Here is a 21933-nt window from a genome sequence, read left to right as displayed (position 1 = left end):
TGACTGAAGCTTCCACACACCTGTTCCACACATGACTGAAGCTTCCACACACGTTCCACACATGACTGAAGCTTCCACACACCTGTTCCACACATGACTGAAGCTTCCACACACCTGTTCCACACATGACTGAAGCTTCCACACACGTTCCACACATGACTGAAGCTTCCACACACGTTCCACACATGACTGAAGCTTCCACACACACGTTCCACACATGACTGAAGCTTCCACACACGTTCCACACATGACTGAAGCTTCCACACACGTTCCACACATGACTGAAGCTTCCACACACACGTTCCACACATGACTGAAGCTTCCACACACCTGTTCCACACATGACTGAAGCTTCCACACACCTGTTCCACACATGACTGAAGCTTCCACACACATGTTCCACACATGACTGAAGCTTCCACACACATGTTCCACACATGACTGAAGCTTCCACACACATGTTCCACACATGACTGAAGCTTCCACACACATGTTCCACACATGACTGAAGCTTCCACACACGTTCCACACATGACTGAAGCTTCCACACACGTTCCACACGACTGAAGCTTCCACACACCTGTTCCACACATGACTGAAGCTTCCACACACACGTTCCACACATGACTGAAGCTTCCACACACCTGTTCCACACATGACTGAAGCTTCCACACACGTTCCACACATGACTGAAGCTTCCACACACGTTCCACACATGACTAAAGCTTCCACACACATGTTCCACACATGACTGAAGCTTCCACACACACGTTCCACACATGACTGAAGCTTCCACACACATGTTCCACACATGACTGAAGCTTCCACACACCTGTTCCACACATGACTGAAGCTTCCACACACATGTTCCACACATGACTGAAGCTTCCACACACGTTCCACACATGACTGAAGCTTCCACACACATGTTCCACACACGACTGAAGCTTCCACACACATGTTCCACACACGACTGAAGCTTCCACACAGATGTTCCACACACGACTGAAGCTTCCACACACGTTCCACACATGACTGAAGCTTCCACACACATGTTCCACACATGACTGAAGCTTCCACACACCTGTTCCACACATGACTGAAGTTTCCACACACGTTCCACACATGACTGAAGCTTCCACACACCTGTTCCACAAATGACTGAAGCTTCCACACACCTGTTCCACACATGACTGAAGCTTCCACACACCTGTTCCACAAATGACTGAAGCTTCCACACACATGTTCCACAAATGACTGAAGCTTCCACACACCTGTTCCACACATGACTGAAGCTTCCACACACCTGTTCCACACATGACTGAAGCTTCCACACACCTGTTCCACACATGACTGAAGCTTCCACACACCTGTTCCACAAATGACTGAAGCTTCCACACACGTTCCACACATGACTGAAGCTTCCACACACATGTTCCACACATGACTGAAGCTTCCACACACCTGTTCCACACATGACTGAAGCTTCCACACACATGTTCCACAAATGACTGAAGCTTCCACACACGTTCCACACATGACTGAAGCTTCCACACACATGTTCCACACATGACTGAAGCTTCCACACACATGTTCCACACATGACTGAAGCTTCCACACACGTTCCACACATGACTGAAGCTTCCACACACATGTTCCACACATGACTGAAGCTTCCACACACCTGTTCCACACATGACTGAAGCTTCCACACACCTGTTCCACACATGACTGAAGCTTCCACACACATGTTCCACACATGACTGAAGCTTCCACACACCTGTTCCACACATGACTGAAGCTTCCACACACGTTCCACACATTACTGAAGCTTCCACACACATGTTCCACACATGACTGAAGCTTCCACACACGTTCCACACATGACTGAAGCTTCCACACACCTGTTCCACACATGACTGAAGCTTCCACACACCTGTTCCACACATGACTGAAGCTTCCACACACATGTTCCACACATGACTGAAGCTTCCACACACCTGTTCCACACATGACTGAAGCTTCCACACACCTGTTCCACAAATGACTGAAGCTTCCACACACATGTTCCACAAATGACTGAAGCTTCCACACACCTGTTCCACACATGACTGAAGCTTCCACACACCTGTTCCACACATGACTGAAGCTTCCACACACCTGTTCCACACATGACTGAAGCTTCCACACACCTGTTCCACAAATGACTGAAGCTTCCACACACGTTCCACACATGACTGAAGCTTCCACACACATGTTCCACACATGACTGAAGCTTCCACACACCTGTTCCACACATGACTGAAGCTTCCACACACCTGTTCCACACATGACTGAAGCTTCCACACACATGTTCCACAAATGACTGAAGCTTCCACACACGTTCCACACATGACTGAAGCTTCCACACACATGTTCCACACATGACTGAAGCTTCCACACACATGTTCCACACATGACTGAAGCTTCCACACACGTTCCACACATGACTGAAGCTTCCACACACATGTTCCACACATGACTGAAGCTTCCACACACCTGTTCCACACATGACTGAAGCTTCCACACACCTGTTCCACACATGACTGAAGCTTCCACACACCTGTTCCACACATGACTGAAGCTTCCACACACATGTTCCACACATGACTGAAGCTTCCACACACCTGTTCCACACATGACTGAAGCTTCCACACACCTGTTCCACAAATGACTGAAGCTTCCACACACATGTTCCACAAATGACTGAAGCTTCCACACACCTGTTCCACACATGACTGAAGCTTCCACACACCTGTTCCACACATGACTGAAGCTTCCACACACCTGTTCCACACATGACTGAAGCTTCCACACACCTGTTCCACAAATGACTGAAGCTTCCACACACGTTCCACACATGACTGAAGCTTCCACACACATGTTCCACACATGACTGAAGCTTCCACACACCTGTTCCACACATGACTGAAGCTTCCACACACCTGTTCCACACATGACTGAAGCTTCCACACACATGTTCCACAAATGACTGAAGCTTCCACACACGTTCCACACATGACTGAAGCTTCCACACACATGTTCCACACATGACTGAAGCTTCCACACACATGTTCCACACATGACTGAAGCTTCCACACACGTTCCACACATGACTGAAGCTTCCACACACATGTTCCACACATGACTGAAGCTTCCACACACCTGTTCCACACATGACTGAAGCTTCCACACACCTGTTCCACACATGACTGAAGCTTCCACACACCTGTTCCACACATGACTGAAGCTTCCACACACATGTTCCACACATGACTGAAGCTTCCACACACCTGTTCCACACATGACTGAAGCTTCCACACACCTGTTCCACACATGACTGAAGCTTCCACATACCTGTTCCACACATGACTGAAGCTTCCACACACATGTTCCACACATGACTGAAGCTTCCACACACATGTTCCACACATGACTGAAGCTTCCACACACGTTCCACACATGACTGAAGCTTCCACACACCTGTTCCACACATGACTGAAGCTTCCACACACACGTTCCACACATGACTGAAGCTTCCACACACCTGTTCCACACATGACTGGAGCTTCCACACACGTTCCACACATGACTGAAGCTTCCACACACCTGTTCCACACATGACTGAAGCTTCCACACACCTGTTCCACACATGACTGAAGCTTCCACACACCTGTTCCACACATGACTGAAGCTTCCACATACCTGTTCCACACATGACTGAAGCTTCCACATACACGTTCCACACATGACTGAAGCTTCCACACACATGTTCCACACATGACTGAAGCTTCCACACACATGTTCCACACATGACTGAAGCTTCCACACACATGTTCCACACATGACTGAAGCTTCCACACACATGTTCCACACATGACTGAAGCTTCCACACACGTTCCACACATGACTGAAGCTTCCACACACGTTCCACACATGACTGAAGCTTCCACACACACGTTCCACACATGACTGAAGCTTCCACACACCTGTTCCACACATGACTGAAGCTTCCACACACGTTCCACACATGACTAAAGCTTCCACACACACGTTCCACACATGACTGAAGCTTCCACACACACGTTCCACACATGACTGAAGCTTCCACACACCTGTTCCACACATGACTGAAGCTTCCACACACATGTTCCACACATGACTGAAGCTTCCACACACCTGTTCCACACATGACTGAAGCTTCCACACACATGTTCCACACATGACTGAAGCTTCCACACACATGCTCCACACATGACTGAAGCTTCCACACACGTTCCACACACGACTGAAGCTTCCACACACATGTTCCACACACGACTGAAGCTTCCACACACATGCTCCACACACGACTGAAGCTTCCACACACGTTCCACACACGACTGAAGCTTCCACACACACGTTCCACACATGACTGAAGCTTCCACACACGTTCCACACATGACTGAAGCTTCCACACACCTGTTCCACACTCGACTGTGAAACTTTACCTGATGTAACTAGCAGAGTGCTGGTGGTAGGTCTCAGGCTGGGAATGGCAGAACAGCATGTTTTCCAGATGGAGTCTTCTCGTATCCCAGGAGGAGCGTGGAGACACACGGAGCTTGCTTAGCGCCTGCTGGCTTCCTCTGAATCAGCTCAGAGAGCTTTGCAGCCAAACCTTACTGACCACCTCTTATATTGTCCCAGTGATGTCATCACAGCGACCATTGGCATACCTCTGACGACCTTTGAGAGGAGGGGTGTGCAGGCACACCTCCTACTACAGTACCAATGTCTGCCTTGGTTGATGGATTAATAGAAGTCCCACTTGATCAGTTGTTGACACTAACTGTATGACCCAAAGGTACTCCTAGAAAGGAAGATGTCTGGAAGCAAACTGAGGAAAACAAGCATGGGAGTGACCACAGATATTTGGAAGAGACTGGCTTGGGCAGACAGTTTTCAAGCCTAACTATCCCCTGCTTTAGTGTAATTACATGTACGAACATGGGTGAGTTTTACTCAGAAAAACAGGAGCCAACAGTCCAAATAAACAGGAGTAATAACAGAACACTACTGAGAAAGCTCGTGCATTTTTCACAAAATGTTTGATGTTAATATTTGAAGAAACTTTAAACGTTAAATGCCGCTGCAGCTGCTGCCTGGACTCATCTGAGAGACCAGAGATTAAGAGTGGGTCATCTCAAAGTCTGCTCAGGTTAATGTTTATACAGAGTCGCTAAGCACACCTCAGCGCTTGGATGCATGAGCTCGTAAATGGAAGGACGACTGGGCAAACCGCCACTGGTACCCCCTGTGAAAGCAAAGGTCCAACCCGCAATGGGGAGAAACAGGACAAGGCTTCCGAGCTTTGATAAACTGCTCAAATCTTAGTTGGGATTAGTAAGAGTTGTGAATTCTGGAGTAAACAGCCGGAAAACAGTGAGGTCAGTTCTCAGTCTGTTTATTTCTAGAGCAAACTGTTTCTTTACATTGTTGCAAATCTATCACAGGTGGATGTTAAGAAAAAAAAAGCTTCTGTACAATTCATCATGAGAACCAAATAAAATAAAATCAGATCAAATAAAATATATAAATACAGGTCTGAATATGGCATGAGACAAAAGAAAATGAGTGTACAGCTCGACGTCTCGTCTGTTGGGACCAGCGATGTGATGAGGGAGCTGCCTCCCACTACAAACTGGGAAAATCCCGTTCAAAACAAATACGGTACATGGATGCCGGAAACGCCAGGCAGAGGGTGCAGAGCTGCAGAATCCTTTTCAGTACCGAACATATAGGAACAAAAACATGTCAATTCTATACATTCATTTACTTAAATAACCACAATTGGCCCATTCTCAGTAGATTCCCAAAACAAAAACACTTTGACCTAAAACACTAAATAAAATCAGATACTTAGCAATTTGCAAGAAGTTAGCAAGCAATTTTAGGTCTATGACTCGGTCCTACAATAGAGCAAGTGTAGCACTCAGACTGAGGAATATATGGGGCGTCTCACCGCAGGAATCCAACATTTTAAAGCTTTTCACAGCTCCCTGCCTGAATGCTTCTACAAATTAAACACCACCAACACAAAAGGTTCAGTTTGCTCCATGTCGTACCTTGTAAATATTAATGGGATGCTAATGTGGCAGCCTCCTCTCCTGAACCGTTAAATCAGAGACGAGTAACCAGATGATGTTACAAGTGCACTTTTAGAGCCAAAAACCTGGACAGAGTTGACATGTGCTGCTGGTCACATGCAAGCTATTTTGCTACGTGCAAAAAGTTAGATAGTCAACCTGTTGAAAGTTTGTCAAGCAGTGGTCAAAACGTTTATGTACAAAACACCTTTATGGATGGATCAGCAGTGAGTGCAGGAGCGGCGGAGTTGTGATGGGGAAGTGATGGAGGTCAGAGGTCAGAGGACACACCTAACACTGGATCTGCATCATCGCAGGTGGGAACACTGTTCGCTGCAGATTCACATTTCTCAGAGCCGACAGTTACAGCGTTGGACCTCTCGTTCACTCCAGGCAGGCCCAGTCTTTGAACATGGGTGTGAGGAAAGTGGAAAAGGCCCGGCTCAGCTCTTCTGGTCCGGCTCCCCCATCTGCAGTTATTTACAAAGGACTTCCTCTTCAGAGGCAAAGAGTCAGCCAGCATGCTCAGACTGAACGGCAGCCTGGCAGCTTCACAGGGAAGGTGCAACATAAAGTCTCATACAGTTTCTGAACAGAGTAGCAAAAGGTTTGGTGTGGGAAAAAGGAGCAACACAACACATCACAGGCTCAGCTTCTGCTCTGTGTCCTGACTGCGAATTTTAAGACATGTTTCAGTCATTTTTAACAAGTTAAACAGCAAGTTTACCAACTGAAGAATCTGCACACAATTTGAAGGATTGTCGATTATCTGGAGGGAAAGCTTATCTTGAGCTAAACTGTCACCTTGTTGGGAGTAATGATAAGTTTGTGATGAAGGGATTCAATGGATTGAGCCACTTCTAATAACAAATGAGCACAAAAACTACAATCAATACACAGCTTGATGAAAAAAAACCTTTTCTTTGTCACATTATTCTGTTTTATCCTGCAACATTTGGTTTATTGTCCCACAAAAGATTAGAGCCCAAAGTTAGGGACGACCATCACTGGCCCAGCCAAATGACATCCCAAACTGCTGTTGATCTGCATGCTAACATTTCCTCCACTCTGATGGGAACATTTCAAAGCATCGTATGAACAAACGTGGGCACAAGGAAGCAGGTGACGTGGAAGAGGGGAAACCTGACAAACTCCAGATGTGTTGAGCCCCTCCCCTCCAGGATAAACCCAATACAGCAGTTCCATTCAACGGCTTCTGGAGCAGGAGTGAAGGAGGAGGAAGCTACGGGACAAGCAGGCCGACAGGACGCCCTCCACACAGAGAGAAAAGCACGGCAGAACTGGAGTTATGATGAGGAGGGGGGACTCAGAAACAGAGAAGTCGGAGAGAGCGTCCACTTTATCCGCCAAATCCCTGAATGCTATCCACCAACAGGGTTTCCAAAAGAAAGCTTAACTGTGAGAGGAGACATCAGAAGAACTGCTGCTGTTACTGTTGGTCGTCTGGGCTCGCTTGATGTAGAGGTTCAGTAACTTCATCTGCAAACAGAGAGAAAGAAGGACATCTGCAGCTGTTCACTCAACAAAAAGCATTCCTTCACACCCTTTAACTTTTACATTACTTAGGCCTGATGCCACCGATAACCTCCTGTCCATGAGCCATGGACATTCATGCTAATGAATGAACTTAGAACAGAACTACATGAGTTTAAGTCAGTGTGTGTCTGTCAATAACAATGTGACATGTGATCAACATTAGGAGTATTCCCAACAAACGCTGGTCAGATGTGCTGAATGCTCTGGAACTAGGAAGGTCTCGCTGCCATGCACTGAGCTTTTAATCACCTGATCAGGAAACTGGGCTCACACTTTCATATGTTTCTTATCAAAGATAACTTCCTTCCTGCCAACACATCTGAGCGTGTATAAAATGCTGAGAGATATGTTCTTGTATATAAACTAAAACTTTCCGCTAAATGTTTTCAAATGGAATTTATTTATAATAATTTTATTTATAATAATAATTTCTAAGCGCTTAAGAGAGGAAAAGGTTCAATGTGAGACGACATCCCAAAGTCCGAGCTGAGAATGTGAAGGTGCATCCTGCTCAGAGAGCATCAGGGGAGGGTCCCTCCAGTCAGGTGGACCTGACCCTCAGACCTCGACCCTTACATAACTCAAGGACACATGCTTTATTATTGGGCAGCTGGTTGGATCCAGCTCAAAAACAACAACATGGGAAGATGATAAAGCTCTGCATCTGTTGAGGAGCTTTCCATAACAGAGTGTGCGCGCCTGCGTGTGCGTGCGTGCTGGTGGAAAGGTTGGCTGTGGCGCTGCGTACCTTGCTGCCCGTGAGCTGTGCCAGGTGGGGTTTGAGCTCCTCGCCAATAACAGAGTAGATAGCCACCAAACAGAACACGCTGGCCTTGCGAACGCTGCTCTCTGTGTTGTCATAGCCCTGCAGCCAAGACAAGACAGCATCAGGCACCACGTGCACACACGCGTGTACATGCACACACACACATGAGAGGTCAGCAGGAACGTGGGAGGAGTCGCAAAGAGTGCAGAGTACACGCAAACATTTCCAGGGACAAATAAGGCAAATAATTCCCCCTGTCCAAATATGACCATTGTCCAAATAAGCCTTTTTGGAGCTGACATGGAAGTTTCTGCTGCGTCCGTCTCCTCTCCTGTTCCAACACTCCAGCCATGAGAAACATTTACATTTCTTTACTTTTTCTGTGTTTATATTCATTAAGAATGAAAGTTTATTGAACTAAAACTGATCAAATCCATGAGAACAGCTGGTATCCGTGCTCTCTGTAAACACGCTTGCACACTCTTCCCTGCTGTACCTGCAGGAGTCCGGGGATGATGTCGGGCAGCAGCTGGATTAAAGAGTCCTTGGCGATGCGTTCGATGACTTTGGTTTGCATCTTGATTGCAGCTAAGTTGATGGGGTAATCGGCCGTCTGCACGATGGGACACAGAACCTTGATGCACTGCTCTGGGTGGATGGAACCAGCCAGGGTGGATGCTGCCTCCTCAGCTGCACGCACCACCTAAAGCACATTAACATGTTCAAACAAAGGTTCAGTGTGGAGGGGAAAACTAACCAAATGTTGTTTTTCTGTCTGTAAAGCATCGAACATGAGTGGGCAACCGGTGTCTTACTGGGACCCCTTCCATTTTAGAGGTTCCCTTCTACAACCATCCTCATAGACTAATATTCAGAAGTCATTCTTGGGTTGGAAACCACTCAGGATGATTCAGAAAGAAAGAAAGCCTCATCAGAGCAATGTTCAGTCACAACACCCCGCTTCTTTGCACAAACCTGAGCTGGAAATTTCCTCTGAGATTCAGCGTTTTCTGTAGCCTGGCTGACGCGTCCACAATCTCGATGAGATGGTGGTCTGGGAACTAGGTGTGCATTTTCTCGTATTTGAGGCGTGGTTTACGAATGCCTAGAGCCGTTTATTGGGCACTACGAATGTCTATCAAATGACGTCAGGTTCTTCCCATGCTGCTTTGAGCGCGATTCATAGCCAATTGTATCACTTATACCAGATGACGACAGAAATTCGACGAGGAAGAAGAAAAAATTGGAAAATAAAATTAAACTTGCGCTCTAAGCTACTTAAATTGACAACAAAGTAGGCCTATATGCTATATTCTACATGATTTTTTATGTTGTAGAGTTGTGAATTTATTTTAATAATGGAGAAATTGAGCAGCCTTGCTTTGTTGTCTACAGTAGTAGATCAACCCTCATCTTACTTTGAAGCTCCAAGCTCCCAGAAGTGACGTCGACGCAGGTTTAGCAGCAGAGAAGCTATCAGGCTTGTGTTGATGATAATAATAAACTCCTGGACTATGTACAAACTTCCAAATGCATCGTTTTGTGAGTACAGACCATATTTGTACTACTGTAGAAGTTTGGTGTCATGACATGTGATTTTAGTGTGGTAATTTTGGAGATACTGCCAGGGTCCGTTAGCGCTTGTACTAAGGTATTCGGGATAACTCAGTAACTCAGCTGATGTTCAGCCAATATCGGAAAAACTTCGGGTGGGCTACTTGGCTGGATGTCACGGTTCAAATGACCCCAGGGTGAATCTACTCCGAAACACTTTCTAAGGCTGCATTGAACGGTAACGTTGTGTCCGCTGTCATGTTGGATTAACACTCTACAAGCTTCGGTGTAGCGCATAGACGTCCTCATCGTCTTGCTGCCCCCCCCGTTCTGTGATTGGTTCCCAAACTCTGGCAAAAATAAGGGCGGTGGTTTCCAGGCTGACTTTGCAGTGAGAATGAAATCGAGCGCAAAGCAGCATGGGAATTCCCAGGCTACGTTTTCTGTTCAATTTGTTATCAACATTTATTTACCCTTTGTCTGAGCCTGGCTGCGCACCCTGAGTCAAGGGTCAAAGGTTGGGGTTACTGTGTTCTGCTATGGTTTTTCTCAGATTAATAACCCAACTGTGGTGTTAAAGAGATGAAGCTAACAAGCGATAAGGAGAGCGGGAATAATTCCACTGCATTGATGACAGTTGTGATATTAAAAGAATCAAATATCAGCGTAGTTTTAATAACACACCTGTAATTACACTGTAACTGATCTCACAGTCTTTGGTTTTAGTAACTCCTAAAGTTCCTTAACTGCCATTTAAGAGTAATTTAATTGTAAAAAAAAAAAAAGAGACAAAAAGCCAGAGCAATGTAGTGGGATAAAAAAGTAGGATTTTAGGAGAAAATCAGATATTGTGACAGCACTGGATGTACATTAGTTTGTTGTGTTTCACAGCACCAGCGCAGAGTATTTTGAGGGGGGGCTGTGTACCTCCTTGTGGGAGTCTTTGTGAGCCTCCAGCGTCTTCATGATGGTCAGCTCTGCATAGTTTTTGAAGCGGGCCGGCTGATTCCTCAGGATCTCTTTCAGGACACGCAGAGCTAAGGCTCGGATGGTGTGCTGCTTGGAAACAGCAGAATGAGCAGTGGAAAGAAATCACTTGCATGAAATGCATCATTGTTTATTCAAATTAAAACACACTGGTTTCCAGTCTACGTTTCCCAAACCATGAAAAATCAGATCAGAGCTGCTGAGATTTAACGATTTAACCAGATCTCATCTTGTACCATGTGTTGGCTACACGTCCACAGCTGGGTTGAACTCTTTGGTCATCACAATGAACACATGTACTGTACAATCTTTCCTTATTTCCTGGATGATGTGGGGGCAAATCCCTTCCCACGTGTGGTGTTGATGTAGCTACAGAGTGTCGGACGATGAGCCAACAACAATCAGCTGAAGTCTGGAGTTTCACGGATTCTAACCAGAGTGCTGCAGGCACCAAGCGAGACGAGTGGCTTAGAGATGTTAGCAGTTTCTCTTTAACCCGTGTCCCCATCATGTTCAGGCTCTAACCACTAACCCTAACCCCGACCCATCGGTCCGATTACAGTCACACAAACTAAAGTTTAAATCTTAGAATAATAAAATGCAGCTATGCTGAACATTAACATTGATGAGTGTTTACACATTTTTACCATGACCACCGTTCTAACCCCTGTTCTAACCCCCGTTCTAACCCCTGTTCTAACCACCGTTCTAACCCCTGTTCTAACCCCCGTTCTAACCCCCGTTCTAACCACCGTTCTTACCACCGTTCTAACCCCTGTTTTAACCCCCGTTCTAACCCCCGTTCTAACCCCCGTTCTTACCACCGTTCTAACCCCTGTTTTAACCCCCGTTCTAACCCCCGTTCTAACCCCCGTTCTAACCACCGTTCTAACCCCTGTTTTAACCCCCGTTCTAACCCCCGTTCTAACCCCCGTTCTTACCACCGTTCTAACCCCTGTTTTAACCCCCGTTCTAACCCCCGTTCTAACCCCCGTTCTAACCCCCGTTCTAACCCCCGTTCTTACCACCGTTCTAACCCCTGTTTTAACCCCCGTTCTAACCCCCGTTCTAACCCCTGTTCTAACCACCGTTCTAACCCCTGTTCTAACCCCCGTTCTAACCCCCGTTCTAACCACCGTTCTTACCACCGTTCTAACCCCTGTTTTAACCCCCGTTCTAACCCCCGTTCTAACCCCCGTTCTTACCACCGTTCTAACCCCTGTTTTAACCCCCGTTCTAACCCCCGTTCTAACCCCCGTTCTAACCACCGTTCTAACCCCCGTTCTTACCACCGTTCTAACCCCTGTTTTAACCCCCGTTCTAACCCCCGTTCTAACCCCCGTTTTAACCCCCGTTCTAACCCCCGTTCTAACCCCTGTTCTAACCCCCGTTCTAACCACCGTTCCTACCACTGTTCTAACCACCGTTCTAACCCCCGTTCTTACCACCGTTCTAACCACCGTTCTAACCACCGTTCTTACCACCGTTCTAACCCCCGTTCTAACCACCGTTCTAACCCCTGTTCTTACCACCGTTCTAACCACCGTTCTAACCCCCGTTCTAACCCCCGTTCTAACCACCGTTCTAACCCCCGTTCTAACCACCGTTCCAACCACTGTTCTAACCCCCGTTCCAACCACTGTTCTAACCCCCGTTCCAACCACTGTTCTAACCCCCGTTCCAACCACTGTTCTAACCCCCGTTCTAACCACCGTTCTTACCACCGTTCTAACCACCGTTCTAACCCCTGTTCTAACCACCGTTCTAACCCCTGTTCTAACCCCCGTTCTAACCCCCGTTCTAACCCCTGTTCTAACCCCCGTTCTAACCCCCGTTCTAACCACCGTTCCTACCACCGTTCTAACCCCCGTTCTAACCCCCGTTCTAACCCCTGTTCTTACCACCGTTCTAACCACCGTTCTAACCCCTGTTCTTACCACCGTTCCTACCACTGTTCTAACCCCCGTTCTAACCCCCGTTCTAACCACCGTTCTAACCCCTGTTCTTACCACCGTTCTAACCCCCGTTCTAACCACCGTTCTAACCCCCGTTCTAACCACCGTTCTAACCCCTGTTCTAACCCCCGTTCTAACCCCCGTTCTAACCACCGTTCTAACCACCGTTCCTACCACCGTTCTAACCCCCGTTCTAACCCCCGTTCTAACCACCGTTCTTACCACCGTTCTAACACCGTTCTAACCCCCGTTCTAACCACCGTTCTAACCACCGTTCTAACCCCTGTTCTAACCCCCGTTCTAACCACCGTTCTTACCCCTGTCCTAACCCCCGTTCTAACCCCCGTTCTAACCCCCGTTCTAACCACCGTTCTAACCCCCGTTCTAACCACCGTTCTTACCCCCGTTCTAACCCCCGTTCTAACCACCGTTCTAACCACCGTTCTAACCCCTGTTCTAACCACCGTTCTAACCCCTGTTCTAACCCCCGTTCTAACCACCGTTCTTACCCCTGTCCTAACCCCCGTTCTAACCACCGTTCTAACCCCCGTTCTAACCACCGTTCTTACCCCCGTTCTAACCCCCGTTCTAACCCCCGTTCTAACCCCCGTTCTAACCCCCGTTCTAGGCTTGGCACGTTCATAGTAAAAGCGTTGCAGCGTTTAAAGTGTTATTTTCTGCCTTTTATAATACACCAATCAGCTGACTCTTTATTGTACGGACAGCAGGTTGTATGAAGAAGGAAGTATGAGGAATACAGAAATCAGATGCTGCAGTTAAGACAGGAGGCTTGGAAACTGTTCAACGTCCGGAATTATAATCTGCCCGCTGTTTATGTCGAGCTGAACAAAGCTCGTAAAGTTTTAACTTAAACTCAAACTGTCTCATAGCAACCTAACGTGGGAATCATCCAAGTCTCAGAGCGAGACTCTCAGAACTAATTTCCCTGATTCAATGACTCATTTTCAGATCTGTGTTCGTTCTAGAGTCGGCTGCATAGAAGAGAGCGGTTAGATCAATTTATCTGGTCTCACCTGAAAGAAAACAGCACAGAAAATGAAGAGCGGTCACATAGACTGAAGCAGTCTGCGGTTTCATAGCAGAGTGCTTCCTGGTAGCGTCTACACAAAGAGGAACTCAATATGCTGCACACTAAACATGATCAGACTGCGAGGCGCCAGGTCACGTACATCTTTATCCCCGAGTGTCTCCAGCAGCAGGAGCAGGATGGTTTTGAAGTGTTCGTCCCACACAGCCATGCTGTCTTCTCGTGTGATTTTCAGCAGCTCCACCAGGGCGGCTTTACGCTCCTCAGAACGCTCGTTGTGATTGGACAGTTCTTTCAGCAGATCAGCCACCAGGTCTGAGTGGTCCTGACCAACTGAGGGGCAAAAGGGATGAGTCAAACAAAAGCAAGCCATCAGGGAAACCAACAGATAAATCATCTAAGCTCATCCATCGACCACTTCAGCTGGAAAAATCTTTCTCAACTATCTCTCTGTGTTCCTTTGATGAGCCGATGTAAGGTGACATACTAAGATGGGCAGGAGGAGCACCATCTCTGAATGCTCTGGAGTCTAACAGAACATCTGCAGTGCAGTCTCAGCTTTATGTAATGAGCTCACACAGAATAGTTCAGATGTGTGGAAGCGGCACAGAGAACAGGGAGAGAGTTCTGGGGAAGTACAAATCAGGGTTTGTAAAGCTGGAGTTACAGTTGACGCGTCTGTCACGGCGGTGTCGCACCGTGACGTCAAAATGACGTTTCAGGCCTGGCGCTTCCCTTGAAAAGACGGCGCAGTGCGGTGTCGTGCACCAGTCGATTTTTGTAACTTGGCGGCGCCAACAACGACAGGCCGGATGGACCATTTTGAGACCAGGCTCAGTCAGGAGGTGCGTTTGTACAGACAGCTGTACGACACTGCAGTGAAACAGCACAGGGAGCACATAAACTCCCAAAACTGGTGCACAGAGATGGGCAGAACTTTGGGGAAAGAGGGAGAGTTCTGTAAGAATGTGTGGAAGAAGCTACGGGACAGATCCGTGAAAGCAAAGAAGAGGGGAGAGACTCTGTTGATACCGGGGGCTTCAGACCTTCACCTCTATTAACTGAATTAAAAAATTAAAATGATCCGAAAACTGCAGCAGTATCATTGATGACAGTGTTCCTGCTCTTCATTGTTTTCTTCTCGACTTTCGTGGTTGTAGAGTAGTTAGCGGTAACCTTTACGTAGCAGCGCCACCTCTGTGACGGAGAAAAACGGTTCCTGCAAGCTATATTTTTGAAAATACACAACCTTGCCTCTCCCTTCAGCCCACCCCTTCAAAACACATGAACGAATCACGAGTCAGTGAACGCGCAGGGGGGAGGGGGGAGGGGGGCTGACGGTTGATTGGCGTGTCAGAATCCAATAGAAGTAACTCTCATTATTACTTCTATTGGTCAGACATTTCCTCTTGCTACAGCCTCTACAATGGACTAAAATATATATATTTTTTTCCAAACATTCTATTTTAGTGGGTGCAATGGGGTCGTGAGGAGGTTTTCAGACAATATGATAAAAAATGCTCCAGAAAACATCTCATACCCCACCTTTAAGCCTGCCTAAGAATGCCCCTCACCACCTGTAGTTCAAATCAAACACTCCTCACTCTACCACACCCCCACTGTGGCCATCGTTGGTCAGAACTGAAGGATGCGTGTTGCTAAAAGCAGGTCAAATCTGTCAGCAGATACTGCTACAGCAACACGGGGGGGGAGCCAGCAGAAAGGAGGCTTTTAAAGCTTCTCATCTTTTCTCATGGTGATCAAATCATTCCAGGTGCTGGACTAAATGTATTTACTGTGCTGTAGGTGGCAGCTCAACGTCATATAATCACTTTATTACTGAGAAAGCTACAGCTGGGAGTCCAAACATGATCCCACTGGCTACAACTGGACTAAAAGCAGTTAGAAGAGCATGAAGCAATAATGAGGGGAAGTGAGAAACAGAGTAAAAATGCAAAGACAGACAACGGGTGAACGGAGTAAAGCGCAGTGAGGAAGTCATTCTGTCAGGCAGGGAAAAGCATCTTTACCAGGAGCAAAGACCTTGGGGAGTGTCATCTTGTTCTCACCACTTTCCTGGCGGCGGCCTGGAGAGGAGGGAGGTGCAGGGGGGATGGAGGTGGAAGTGGGGGGCAGAGGGGACATGAGACAACAGGGTGTAGGGAAAAGAATGTGATGACAACAACAACTGAAACACAGGCTGACTAGTACATTACAAAAGGAGCTGGAGACTATCACACTGGTGTTTATGGTCATGGTAATAAAGGGAAGGTCTGTTGGACCGTTCCACTCACTGAAGACAGCCTTCAACCATCAGACCGAGTTAGAGGCCACAGCAGCCTGTCACACAGTATATTGAAATATTTAACATCTAAATGGCATGAAGGTCTGATGGTAAACGTGTCGGCAGACTCTGTCACAGATGCTGGAGGCAGAGAAGCGCCTCCTGCTTCTGTGTTCACAGACAGAACCTATAAGTACTGATTACTGATGCTTCTGAGGGCTTCAGTGAGCTCTCCAACAGCAATGATTCCTCTGTTCCTGTTTAAGCAGATGCACATGTGATGTGTGTGTGAGACTGAAACTGAAGCAGATAAGCTGCACCTTTACCGCAGCATAGTTTTAAACCCCAAACAACGTTTTGTCAGACCTTTTTGCAGCTACTCACAGTCACGGAACTGCTCCACATCATCGTCGAAGACGGCCTCTTTCAGCGCACTCTTGTCATACGTACAGATGCTCTCTCCGTAGCCGTACGGGGCGAACTCGCGCCCCCGTGGCCCAGAGAAGGAGCGTGGCGATGGCGTGTTGAGCAGTGAGGTCTTGTTGTCCAACGCCGTGCGACCCCCTTCCACCATGTCTAAGCCCAAACGGGCATCAGAGCCAGGAGAGGATGCTACTCCCTCTCTGCCCGCCTGTAGGACAGCAGGACAGGGGAGATCAGGGAGGAAAGGACCACATCGTTTTCCATGCATCACAATATTTAGCTCCTCACGCTCGTTGTCTGATCTACTTCACACTTGGTGGGTGTGTTGCAGGGGGGCAGTAAAGTCCTTTAGATGTGTAATGCTCATGATGAGGCTGAACATGGTTTCCTGTGCTTTCACGTGCACAGACGGCCTGCAAATGAGCACCGTCAGGAGCCTGTGGTGGCACGCCGAAAAAGCCCTCCCCTGTTGGTTATGTCAAACCTTATTTCGACCTTCCCCTGATTATTTAGCAAGGCTTTGGATAACATCAGCTCAGCTTCTCTTGCTTTTCCACATTTAAAACCCTCGTCAGTCACAGCCTGATGGGACACACAACTGCCAGTCAATGAGTAAATCCTGGTAAATCCTTCAAAAAGCTCATAAATGTTCCTCCAGGAGAGTGTTCATTGTCCGTGTGGCAGGGCCAGATGTGAGCTGGTGTGTTAGGGTGGGCTGCAGGAGATAACACACAGCCAATGTGACAGTGCTTTGAAAGCAGAGCACTGGGTCAAAGGTCGCCAGCTTCAAACCGGATAGAGGCAGTTCCAGCTGAGAAATGACCTTCTTTTGTACTTCATCACAAAACCAAAAGAATTACGTTTAAAAAAGTTGCAACAGACTAAAACTTGAAGGTTTAACATGGAAGAAGAACATTTAGTAGAGTTAGAGCAGGTTTTTCACAAGCAGTGGGATGAAGGGATGGCTGGAGGAACACTGAGCATCCACTCAGAAGTTAAAAACAGCGCTACTAACGCTGCGCCACGTTAGTAGTGATTCAACTCGATTCTTTCTCTTTTTACCTGGGATTGGTTGGGAAAGATGCCTGCTGGGGAGGGCTGAGCCCTCTCCTGCATGCAGGTACCACCTGCTGAACCTTTTCTTGGAAATGAACATCCCCGTTTCCAACAATGTAAAAGTCAGTTTTCTGCAGACGCTCTGGTGTTCCAGCAGCTTCCAGATGGTTGGTCTGTGGGTTATTCCACACCATCTGATCAATGTTAAAGGTTTGGCTAAATCTTAGCACAAAGCTCCACACTGTACAGCTGAAACCCGCTAACCATTCGCAGTTGTTTGGTTGTACAGTCATTCCTCCCACAGATAGCAGCAGAAACACGTTCCTGAAAGCTCAGAGCTTCATATATAAAGACGAGCCTGTAAAGGGAACATTGTGCAGAAGTGTTGCTGCCACGGTGAGAGCAGCATGGTAGGCCGCAGAAAAGAAAGAGCTCATGTGAGCACCTGAGTTCTGGATGAAAACATTCACTAAAAATCAATAAATACTTTGTCCTCTGGAGGAGAAGAAGAAACATTCACTCAGTCAGAGACAGCGTAAGACTCACTGCATCATCCCTCTTGCCCTCGCGCTTGACTGGCTCGTTCAGGTCCTCCTGGCTCCGGTAGCTGAAGCTCTGAATGGCCTCGGTGACACCGCGCAGGGAGCTGTAGATCTCCTCCGAGTTCATGTTCTCAGTGTCGTACTCCATCATGCTACCAGAGGCACAGACAGAAACACAAACTGATATGTAACCTGCAGCTGCAGCGGACACATTACATTAATCCTTCATTTGCATGCACACACTGGCAGACATTAGCTCTGCACATGCCAAAGGTCAGGACCAACATGAAGCTTAGCTGTGGCTGGTTATGGCATTGCTGAATGATGCTTCCATTTGATTCATGGAGAAATGAACAGTTAACGGAACAAATCCTCTCAGTTAGAATGGAAAAAGAGAGTGTGGGTAAAGAAAAGGATCAGGGTGTGGCCTCCTGTGTGTCTCAGCCCGCCTCATTACCTGGGTGAATATGCTCTGCGCAGGACCCTGAGGGATGGGGCAGCTGGGGTGGAGTGAGACGGAGGGGGTGTAGGAGGGGCAGGGGGGTGCTTAGACAGTCCGTCGACCCCCCATCCCCATAACCGACTGTTGCCACAGCGTGGCCACAATGTAAGGATGGACAGACAAGGGTAAGAACGTGGGGAAGAGGATGGAAAACGACAACACAGGCAGACGGTGAGACGAGAGGGAAGGTGGGAAAATACAGGTGTGTTGGAAGAGAAAAGACAAAGAGAAACTAGTCTGAGCTGTGAGGTTAAAGGAAGGAGTTAGTATAGGAGAGCAGCAGAACCCCACAAAGCTGATAGAATTCAGTCAAGGCTTATTTTTGTGAAGAGCACCTTCAGAGCCCCGAGTGTTTGTGGGTTTCTGCCACTGTTCACAGGCTGAATGAGCTGCTCAGTCTCAGAGCTGAATCATTCACAGGAACAGGTGAAAACCCACCCGTCCTGCTCCGTTTTTATCTGTGTACGGCCGCTTAAATTGGCCGATGTGTTTCACAGAAACAGTTCTTAGTTTTTGGAAGATCTATCTGAACTTTGAGCATGACTTTATTATAAGCACAGTTCTATGAAAACATCTTCCTGTCATCTTTCAGAGTAACTCACTCAGTACCAGGATTAAAGCCCCTGTGTCAGCTGGACAACACGTGGCAGCAGCGTTATTCACAGCGTGCATGGGGGTGGGAGCTGTAGGAGCAGGTGGGTAGCTACCTGGGAGACAGCCCTCCGTGGGAACAGTTTGTCGGTGAGGTGAGGGGACTGGTTCTGCTGGGAGTGTGGCGGGACGGCGTGCGGCCAATGGTGTTACTTGGAGACCCCTGAAAAAGGAAAAACCCAAGTATCTGCTGGTTACAGTGATCTAGAACTGCCATCATCATTTGTGAATGGGTGCAGGACTCCACTCCAGGCAGGCTGCATGTGACCTACCACGTTGCTGCTGGTATTGCTCGAGTTCTTCAGGTGATTGTGAAGCAGTTTTGTGGCTCCATCTTGGAACGTTTTGGGCAAGGCTCCCAACAGCATCGTAAACTCTGGGGTGTTGAGTTCAAACAAGGAGATGAGCACCACCTGGGCAGCCTGCGGGCAGAGCACAGCAGGTTAGGAAAGGGCACAGCATCGAGCAGCAGCATGCAGCAGCATGCAGCAGCATGGAGCAGCATGGAGCAGCATGGAGCAGCATGGAGCAGCATGGAGCAGCATGCAGCAGCATGCAGCAGCATGGAGCAGCATGCAGCAGCATGGAGCAGCATGGAGCAGCATGGAGCAGCATGGAGCAGCATGCAGCAGCATGCAGCAGCATGGAGCAGCATGCAGCAGCATGGAGCAGCATGGAGCAGCATGCAGCAGCATGCAGCAGCATGGAGCAGCATGCAGCAGCATGCAGCAGCATGGAGCAGCATGCAGCAGCATGGAGCAGCATGGAGCAGCATGCAGCAGCATGCAGCAGCATGGAGCAGCATGCAGCAGCATGGAGCAGCATGGAACAGCATGCAGCAGCATGGAGCAGCATGGAACAGCATGCAGCAGCATGCAGCAGCATGGAGCAGCATGCAGCAGCATGCAGCAGCATGGAGCAGCATGCAGCAGCATGCAGCAGCATGGAGCAGCAGCAGGCAGCAGCATGGAGCAGCATGGAGCAGCATGCAGCAGCATGCAGCAGCATGCAGCAGCATGGAGCAGCATGCAGCAGCATGGAGCAGCAGCAGGCAGCAGCATGGAGCAGCATGGAGCAGCATGCAGCAGCATGGAGCAGCATGGAGCAGCATGGAGCAGCATGCAGCAGCACGGACTGATGCTTTTCTTGGTTTCAGAGAGGCTTTTCACAGCTACTTCACCAGAGTGACAGTAGGTTTATATATATATATATATATATATATATATATATATATATATATATATATATATATAAACATACTGTATCATTAAAACCATTGCCAATGAAAGTGTGCAATACTGAAACCATGGAAACCACAGTGTGGACCAACAACATACATTAGCCTGTAAAAACAAAGTGGTTATAAAGTGAGTGTTCATAACTGCATCCAGTGGAAACAAAGAGGAAAACAAAACCCTTCAAGGACTTTGTTGCGATATCAACGTTGCATCATGCAAGTGAGTAAAGATAAAGTTAAAGGAGCCTGTAGAAAGCATGAGTTTATTACTGCTGCAGAACAACAGGAGGTGGAGTTCAACGGAACAAAGGTAATGCTCCGGCTGATTCTTGAGCATTAATCTATCAAAGCATGAACTAAAGCTGGATAAAGTTGGATAAAACCAGTTTTATCCAACAGGAGGCCCTGGTGAGAACCGTGAGGAAGCGGTATATTACTTCTGAAGTGGCTGCAGATTTTATTGACATTTTACATCATACCCCTGCACAGTTTTTACCTGCATCGTGTGATTTTATTGTTGATTATTTTAACAGCAAACTGAAGTCAGCCATTGATGCTGCAGCTCCACTTAAAACAAAATCAGTAAAAGTTAAAACCATACCACCGTGGAGAAATGAGAGAATCAAACAAATGAAAAGGAACTGCAGGAGAGCGGAAAGAAAATGGAGGAAAACAAAATGAACTATTCACTTAGAGATTTTTCAGGAACAACAAAAAAATTACAACAGTGCAGTAAAACAGGCAAGAACCCTCCATTTTTCAAATCTTATTACACAGAACAAAAATAATCCTAAATTCCTTTTCAAAACATTCGATCTTTTAATAAACACAGATTTTAACAAGTCTTCCATCCCAGCATCAGACGCTGCATGTGAGGACTTTGCAGACCACTTCAGAAGTAAGATCAATGCTATTAGATCCAGCCTTTTATCTCAACAAAATGTTGATTTTAACATTTCTGAAGCATTGTTTTTACCCGAGGAAACACTGGATAGTTTTGTCCTGGTTGATGCCAAGATGCTTGGTCGAGTTTTCTCCCAACTAAACCCAACAACCTGCCTTTCAGATCCCATTCCCACATCTCTTTTAAAGACATTTTATGGTTTCTTTGAGTGTGAGCTTTTAAATATTGTAAATTGCTCTCTTCAGACTGCCTGTAAAACTGCAGTGGTGAGGCCTCTTCTGAAGAAGAGCAATTTAGATC

General features: G+C 47.4%; 2 protein-coding genes across 5 annotated transcripts in view; both read right to left on the bottom strand.

The window, feature by feature from the left end:
- Positions 1-4588, bottom strand: part of tfcp2l1 (transcription factor CP2-like 1) — a 28342-nt gene extending 23754 nt beyond the window's left edge. Inside the window, exon 1 of the mRNA XM_075478611.1 lies at positions 4530-4588. Coding sequence (XP_075334726.1) covers positions 4530-4588 — 59 coding nt within the window. The remainder of the gene's footprint in view (positions 1-4529) is intronic.
- Positions 4589-5468: 880 nt separating this feature from the next.
- The window catches only part of clasp1a (cytoplasmic linker associated protein 1a), a 96653-nt gene continuing 80188 nt past the window's right edge, over positions 5469-21933 (bottom strand). Inside the window, exons 34-44 of one of the 4 annotated variants that reach the window (XM_075478919.1) lie at positions 19765-19914; positions 19549-19655; positions 18797-18922; positions 18344-18491; positions 16703-16949; positions 16065-16121; positions 14177-14367; positions 10972-11103; positions 8987-9193; positions 8473-8589; positions 5469-7667 (exon numbers count right to left, since the gene is read on the bottom strand). In XM_075478919.1, coding sequence (XP_075335034.1) covers positions 7581-7667; positions 8473-8589; positions 8987-9193; positions 10972-11103; positions 14177-14367; positions 16065-16121; positions 16703-16949; positions 18344-18491; positions 18797-18922; positions 19549-19655; positions 19765-19914 — 1569 coding nt within the window. In that variant the 3' untranslated portion in view covers positions 5469-7580. The remainder of the gene's footprint in view (positions 7668-8472; positions 8590-8986; positions 9194-10971; positions 11104-14176; positions 14368-16064; positions 16122-16702; positions 16950-18343; positions 18492-18796; positions 18923-19548; positions 19656-19764; positions 19915-21933) is intronic. The other 3 variants (XM_075478920.1, XM_075478921.1, XM_075478923.1) reach the window with 3 other exon arrangements.

Source organism: Odontesthes bonariensis, chromosome 12, assembly GCF_027942865.1.
Source record: "Odontesthes bonariensis isolate fOdoBon6 chromosome 12, fOdoBon6.hap1, whole genome shotgun sequence".
NCBI classification, from domain to species: domain Eukaryota; kingdom Metazoa; phylum Chordata; class Actinopteri; order Atheriniformes; family Atherinopsidae; genus Odontesthes; species Odontesthes bonariensis.
Note: the sequence above shows the minus strand (reverse complement) of the source record. Positions and strands in the feature narration are given on the sequence as shown.